This window comes from Trichomycterus rosablanca, chromosome 4 (assembly GCF_030014385.1).
Source record: "Trichomycterus rosablanca isolate fTriRos1 chromosome 4, fTriRos1.hap1, whole genome shotgun sequence".
NCBI classification, from domain to species: domain Eukaryota; kingdom Metazoa; phylum Chordata; class Actinopteri; order Siluriformes; family Trichomycteridae; genus Trichomycterus; species Trichomycterus rosablanca.
In genome coordinates, this window is record NC_085991.1 from 9,039,685 (window position 1) to 9,047,672 (window position 7,988).

At 45.7% G+C, this 7,988-nt stretch overlaps 1 protein-coding gene across 1 annotated transcript in view; it reads left to right on the forward strand.

The window, feature by feature from the left end:
- The window catches only part of dhx9 (DEAH (Asp-Glu-Ala-His) box helicase 9), a 41,127-nt gene extending 33,491 nt beyond the window's left edge, over positions 1–7,636 (forward strand). Inside the window, exons 21-29 of the mRNA XM_062993923.1 lie at positions 1,010–1,170; positions 1,259–1,370; positions 1,464–1,625; positions 2,849–2,976; positions 4,342–4,571; positions 4,664–4,779; positions 5,899–6,099; positions 6,190–6,437; positions 6,519–7,636. Coding sequence (XP_062849993.1) covers positions 1,010–1,170; positions 1,259–1,370; positions 1,464–1,625; positions 2,849–2,976; positions 4,342–4,571; positions 4,664–4,779; positions 5,899–6,099; positions 6,190–6,437; positions 6,519–6,598 — 1,438 coding nt within the window. The 3' untranslated portion in view covers positions 6,599–7,636. The remainder of the gene's footprint in view (positions 1–1,009; positions 1,171–1,258; positions 1,371–1,463; positions 1,626–2,848; positions 2,977–4,341; positions 4,572–4,663; positions 4,780–5,898; positions 6,100–6,189; positions 6,438–6,518) is intronic.
- The last annotated feature ends 352 nt before the right edge of the window (positions 7,637–7,988 follow it).

The window sequence follows — 7,988 nt, forward strand, 5'->3', positions numbered from 1 at the left end:
TATTGAACATTGTTGTATTTTATTATACTCCGCTTCGTGTCGTGCTAAAACAACCTTCCCCGTGATAAAATCACAGTAATGCACGCTCTCTCGTGGCTTATTGCTTTATTTTAACCTCAAGTTGATGTTTTAGAAGCAGGAAAATGAACAAGCGTAAGAATTTGAGTGAGTTTGACAAGGGCCAGATTGTGATGGCTAGGAGCATCTCCAAAACTGCAGCTCTTGTGATGTGTTCCCGGTCTACAGTGGTCAGTATCTATCAAAAGTGGTCCAAGGAAGGAACAGCGGTAAACCGGCGACAGGGTCGTGGGCGACCAAGGCTCATTGATGCACGTGGGGAGTGAAGGTTGGCTCGTGTGGTCCGATCCAACAAACAAGCTACTGTAGCTCAGATTGCTGAAGAAGTTAATGCTGGTTCTGATAGAAAGGTGTCAGACTCCATGCTTTGACGGGTCAGGGCTGTTTTGGCAGCAAAAGAGGGACCAGCACAATATTAGGAAGGTGGTCATAATGTTATGCCTGATCGGTGTATGTCTTCATCTGAGTAAAATGGGACGCTATGATAGGAGACCAAGGAGGAGCTTACCAATGACACAGCGACATAAAAATTCAGGTTGCCAGAACTTGCACACCAGTGTACTATTCAAAGAAAAGAGCACAGTTACACAGCCACAGTCAAACATAGTGAAGGTTCACTAATGTTTTGGGGTTGCTTTGCTGTTTCGGGAACTGAAAGCCTTAACTATGAGCAATGCGTTAAGAGACACCAGGACTTTTTTGGAGCACAACGTAGGGCTCAGTGTCAAAGCCAGGTTTAGCAGGACACTGGCCCCAAGCATACTTTAGAACTTTGTCTTCTAAAGTAGCCAGGTCCAAGTTTTATCGACACACTTTTCCTCAGCTTTTTTGGTGGTGTTCCAATACTAACAGAAGTTACTTCAGCCATTATCTGCCCACAACTGCACAACAGTTCAATGTTTAAACAAGTAACGTGTGGATTCTTTTATAGATTGGAGACCCACATGACTCCCGAGATCTTCCGCACTCCGCTGCACGAGGTAGCTCTCAGCATCAAGCTGCTCAGGCTGGGCGGTATCGGCCACTTCCTGTCCAAAGCAATCGAGCCTCCTCCACTGGATGCTGTTATCGAGGCTGAACACACCCTCAGAGGTACCGCTCACGTGTTGGCACGCACGAACAGAGACACGTGCTTAATCTGAACAACAGACACTGAATTTATTTGTGTTTTTTTGTTTAGCTCTGGATGCCCTGGACACCAACGATGAGCTGACCCCACTTGGACGCATTCTTGCCAAACTGCCCATTGAGCCACGTCTGGGAAAGATGATGATCATGGGCTGCATTTTAAAGTAACTATGATTATGCTTGAGAGTTGCATTTGCTGTAGTAGCAGTTACGCAGCTAACGAAGTGATCTCGTCTGTGTCCGTCTTGCCTCCTTAGTGTGGGAGATGCCATATGCACCATCGCGGCGGCGTCCTGCTTCCCAGAGCCTTTCATCAGCGAGGGCAAGCGTCTGGGTTTTGTTCATAGGAACTTTGCAGGGAATCGTTTCTCTGACCATGTGGCCCTGCTTTCTGTCTTTCAAGCCTGGGATGAAGTCAGGTAACTACTACAGATCACATTTCTATATTAGACAATGCATCACACCCCCTCCATGACCTCCTAGTCTGTCTGTCTGTCTATCTATCTATCTGTCTACACTATATTGCCAAAAGTATTCGCTCGTCTGCCTTCACACGCATATGAACTTGAGTGACGTCCAATTCTTAATCCATAGGGTTTAATATGATGTCGGCCCACCCTTTGCAGCTATAACAGCTTCAACTCTTCCGGGAAGGTTTTTTCACAAAGTTTAGGAGTGTGTTTATGGGAATTTTTGACCATTCTTCCAGAAGCGCATTTGTGAGGTCAGACACTGATGTTGGACGAGAAGGCCTGGCTCGCAGTCTCCGCTCTAATTCATCCCAAAGGTGTTCTATCGGGTTGAGGTCAGGACTCTGTGCATGGAGGCCAGTCAAGTTCTTCCACACCAAACTGGCTCATCCGTGTCTGTATGGATCTTGCTTTGTGCACTGGTGCGCGGTCATGTTGGAACAGGAAGGGGCCATCCCCAAACTGTTCCCACAAAGTCGGGAGCATGAAATTGTCCAAAATCTCTTGGTATGCTGAAGCATTAAGAGTTCCTTTCACTGGAACTAAGGGGCCGAGTCCAACTCCTGAAAACCGACCCCACACCATAATCCCCCCTCCACCAAACTTTACACTCGGCACAATGCAGTCAGACAAGTACCGTTCTCCCGGCAACTGCCAAACCCAGACAGAGAAGCGTGATTCATCACTCCAGAGAACACGTCTCCTCTGCTCTAGAGTCCACTTTGTTATAATACCACTGACAGTCGACTGTGGAATATTTAGTAGCGAGGAAATTTCACGACTGGACTTGTTGCACAGGTGGCGTCCTATCACGGTACCACGCTGGAATTCACTGAGCTCCTGAGAGCGACCCATTCTTTCACTAATGTTTGTAGAAGCAGTCTGCATGCCTAGGTGCTTGGTTTTATACACCTGTGGCCATGGAAGTGATTGGAACACCTGACTTCAATGATTTGGATGGTATCTGCCTATCAGCTCTTGACCTTACAGATGCTCTTTTGTCTTTTTCGAACAGTCATTGTGGGAAATAGGGAAATGAGGTCAAAAAAATGCATGTGTTTCTGTAGGACAGTGGCTGTGTGTACCTGGTTACTTCAGTAATATCAATATCAGACCAATAAAACTTCAGCATTGAAATAAGTCATTATTTAATATGTCTTTAATCTGTTTAGGATGGGTGGTGAGGATGCTGAAAGCAGGTTCTGTGACCACAAGCGGCTGAATATGTCCACTTTAAGGATGACCTGGGAGGCCAAGGTCCAGCTGAAAGATATTCTTATCAACTCAGGTTTCCCTGAAGGTCAGTAAACGTTCTCCACATCGACAGTCCATGGCAGCAAGGCCACTAACAAATGGGGGTTAAGCTAGGGTGACCATATTTGGCAGGATGGCGGCATGGGCCAGACGGACACCTGCACTGGGTGGAAGGTTTGGTTCGGGAAGAAAGGGGAGGTTGGATTGGCTAATTAAATTCATATAATTGGTGGCACCATGGCATTGTGTATAAAGTTGGGTTTTAAATATACAGTATACAATATACAAATGTTATAAGTTTCATAAATAAACAGCTGCTTTTTAACAAGACAACTATCAAATGCATTGATGGTCAGATAATCTTTTTCCCTTTCATTCAACGTATGGCCCTAAACTTTAAAAACAACAAATAAAATAGTTCATCATAATAGTAAAGCTATTTCAATAGAATGTGGCGCTGTAACGGCGTTATTAATAATGTCTATCTTAGTACGCACAGTTAATGTTCCAGCTGTTTCAGAATCAGTAAAAGCCTTTTTAACAAGGCAGATGTGCAGTCGATTGATCTATAGCTTGTGATGCTGCGTAGTGTGAAATACAAAAACTCCCTCTGCAGCAGTAACAGCATCTGCTGTGTTAACATTAAAACCACCTCCTTGTTTCTACACTCACTGTCCATTTTATCAGCTCCACTTACCATATAGGAGCACTTTGTAGTTCTACAATTACTGACTGTAGTCCATGTGTGTCTCTGCATGCTTTGTTAGCCCCCTTTTATGCTGTTCTTTAATGGTCAGGACCCCCACAGGACCACCACAGAGCAGGTATTATTTGGGTGGTGGATCATTCTCAGCGCTGTAGTGACACTGACATGGTGGTGGTGTGTTAGTGTGTGTTGTGCTGGTATGAGTGGATAAGACACAGCAGCGCTGCTGGAGTTTTTAAATATCTCACTGTCCCTGCTGGACTGAGAATAGTCCACTAAGCAAAAATATATCCATATATCCGCCCTGTGACCACTGATGAAGGTCTAGAAGATGACCGACTCAAACAGCAGCGATAGATGAGCGATCGTGGGAGTGTCTAATTGAGTGGACACGGTATGTAAAAACTCCAGCAGCGCTGCTGTGTCTGATCCAGTCATACCAGCACAACACACACTAACACACCACCACCATGTCAGTGTCACTGCAGTGCTGAGAATGATCCACCACCTAAATAATACCTGCTCTGTGGTGGTCCTGACCATTGAAGAACAGTGTGAAAGCAGGCTTAAAATGTATGCAGATAAACAGATGGACTACAGTCAGTAATTGTAGAACTACAAAGTGCTCCTATATAGTGTATGGTCCCCCTAGTTAAGCAATATGACGTTTTTACATGTATAATAATGTGTGCTTCTTCTATGTAGAGTGCCTGCTGAATCAGATGTTTTCCAACATGGGGCCGGACAATAACCTGGACGTTGTGATCTCCTTGTTGACCTTTGGTAACTACCCTAATGTGTGTTACCATAAAGAGAAGAGGAAAATCCTGACCACTGAGGGTCGAAATGCTCTCATCCACAAGTCCTCTGTGAACTGCCCTTTCACCAACCATGACATGACCTACCCATCACCGTTCTTCGTCTTCGGAGAGAAGGTTGGTCCGGTGTTTGTCTTAGCTCTTAATTAATGAAAACGGCAGTTTGATTTGCTGCAAGCGCTAACGCCAGCTCTTCTTGTTTGGTGTAGATTCGGACCCGGGCTATATCGGCCAAAGGAATGACCATGGTCAGCCCGCTTCAACTCATCTTGTTCGGCTCTAACAAAATCACCTCTGATGGGGAGATCGTTGAGCTTGATGAATGGTAAATTTTGTTTTGCTATTCTACAACCCCAAATCAGAAAAAGTTGGGACAGTAAAGCGTTTACCACTTTGTAATGTTGCCGTTCCTTTTCACCACACTTAAAAGACGTTTTGGCACCGAGGAGACCAAGTGATTTCGTGTTTCAGGTTTTTATTTGTCCCATTCTTCTTGCAAACACGTCTTAAGATGTACAACAGTACGGGGTCGTCGTCGTCGCATTTTTCATTTCAAAATTCTCCACACATTCTCTATTGGGGACAGGTCAGGACTGCAGGCGGGTCAGTCCAGTACCCGTACCCTCTTCTTCCACAGCCATGCCTTTGTAATGTGTGCAGCATTTACATTTACATTTTCAGCATTTAGCAGATGCTTTTATCCAAAGCGACTTACACAATGAGCTGAACACGATGAGCAATTGAGGGTTAAGGGCCTTGCTCAGGGACCCAACAGTGGCAACTTGGTGGTGGCGGGGCTTGAACAGGCAACCTTCTGTTTACTAGTCCAGCACCTTAACCATGCATGTGGTTTTGCATCGTCTTGTTGAGAAATGCATGGACGTCCCTGGAAAAGATGACGTCTTGAAGGCAGCACATGTTGCTCTAAGATCTCGATGTACTTTTCTGCATTAATGCTGCATCACAGAAGTGTAAATGACCTTTGACAAGGGCACTGATACAAACCCATACCATGATAGACCCTGGCTTTTGGACTTGTCACTGATAACAGTCTGGATGGTCCAAAAATGACCTGGAATGCTGTTTCATCTGACCACAATACACGTTTCCACTGTGTGATGGTCCATCCTAGATGCCTCCGAGCCCAGAGAAGTCGACGCCGCTTCTGGACATGGTTAACACAAGGCTTCTTATTTGCAGAGTAAAGTTTTAAGTGGCATTTGTGCATGTAACTCTGTATTGTAGTGCTTGACCAAGGTTTGCCAAAGTAATCCCTCACCCATGTGGTTATATCAGCTATTGTTGAGTGGCGGTGTTTAACTTTTTATTTTATTTGCATTTTCCATACTGTCCCAACTTTTTCTGATTTGGGGTTGTAATATCACTCAGCTACTGCTTTAGTAAATTGAAAATAAAATTAAGACCAACATTTTTGCTTATACAGGATCAAACTGCGTATTCCGCATGAAGTCGCCGGTGGCATCGCTGCACTCAGGGCTGGAATGGAGGCTCTGGTGGTGGAGGTGACCAAAGACCCCGAATACATCAGGAATATCGATCCCGCCAACGAGCGGCTCCTGAATACCATCCGGCTCCTCTCCAGACCCTCGTCTGCAGGACTCAATCTCATGATCAGCAATCAACGGTAGGACCCTTGAATGGTCGTAACCGAACCATTACGTTATGTACTCTCAGCACTAAGTACACATTAAGTACCCTTCTCTTCCATTTGCAGGTTTGGAGATGGTCCCAGACCTCCCAAGATGTCTCGGTTAGACGGAGATGGTGGCTTCAGGGGGCGTGGAGGAGGCTACAGAGGAGGTGGAGGATACGGCGGCGGCGGCGGAGGATACCGTGGTGGAGGAGGAGGATACCGAGGAGGCAGTGGTGGGGGATACCGTGGTGGCGGAGGGTACGGAGGGTCCGGCGGATACAGGGGCGGAGGTGGATACAGGGGGTCCGGAGGGTACAGAGGTGGTGGTGGCGGCGGAGGCGGATACGGGGGCGGAGGAGGCGGGGGCGGAGGAGGCGGGGGCGGAGGAGGCGGATTCGGGGGGGGCGGAGGAGGCGGATTCGGGGGCGGCGGAGACGGATTCGGAGGAGGTGGGCGGGGCTCTAATAGAGGTGGTGGAGGCGGATTTTGAGATGCGAGCACAGTATGTTAACGTGAAACCTTTTTCTCTTGCATGCTACAGTATGTGGCCAAAATTATGTGGACACCCCTCTTAATGATTGATTTCAGGACTTTCAAACACACCTCTTGCTATCAGGTGTGTACACTGATCAGCCATAACATTAAAACCACCTCCTTGTTTCTACACTCACTGTTTTATCAGCTCCACTTACCATACAGGGACACTTAGTAGTTCTACAATTACTGACTGTAGTCCATCTGTAGTCCTCCTTTTACTCTGTTCTTCAAAGTGGAGTTTTTATATACCGTGTCCACTCACTGTCCACTCTATTAGACACTCCTACCTAGTTGGTCCACCTTGCAGATGTAAAGTCAGAGACGATCGCTCTGTAGTGGTCCTGTGGGGGTCCTGACCATTGAAGAACAGCATGAAAGAGGGCTGACAAAGCATGCAGAGAAACAGATGGACTTCAGTCAGTAATTGTAGAACTACAAAGTGCTTCTATATGGTAAGTGGAGCTGATAAAATGGACAGTGAGTGTAGAAACAAGGAGGTGGTTTTAATGTTATGGCTGATTAGTGTGTATATACTGTTTTGGCAACAGTTTTAGGAATGCCTTTTTGTTTTCTAGTATGATTCTGGGAGCTGGGCCACCAAATATTAAAGCCCATGATTTTGGAATTAGACGTCCATCACGCTCACGGTCAGGTGTCTACATACTTTTGGCCACATACTGTATGTAAGCAGTAGTATTTTTAAGATGTCTAGCTGCAGAATGCCAGTCTCTTCGATTTATGTTGTTGGCATTTGTAGGTTGACGGGCACTTTTAGCCCAATAAACACCCTCCATTGACCAGACACATGCCAGACACAGGAAAGCGTTTTAATTTGTTTTGCTTTTTCATTTCCAACCAACACTGAAAAGTCAGCACACAGAAATGAAACCAGTGTCTCACGCCTGAAACGTTTTGCTTAATGTACCTTGAAGTACCTTGTTCCTTTAGTTCAAACATTCCTCAATAAAACGTGTCGTTTGTAAACACTTCATTGGATAGTAGTGTTTTTAATACATGCAATACATTAAACCAGACCTTCTCAACCATGTTGACGTCTGGCTTCATCAGGGGTGCTGCCAAAAATTATTCTGACATTGTCGACATAATAAACTAAATGAATTTTATAAATACAAATAAAATGAAGTTATGCAAATAGATGGTTACATAATTTATCATTGAAATACACTACTGGTCGGTTCGATCCCCAGGTGGGGCGGTCCGGGTCCTTTCTGTGTGAAGTTTGCATGTTCTCCCCGTGTCCATGTGGGTTTCCTCCGCGTGCTCCGGTTTCCTCCCACAGTCCAAAGACATTCAAGTGATGTGAATTGGAGACTGTCCAAGAC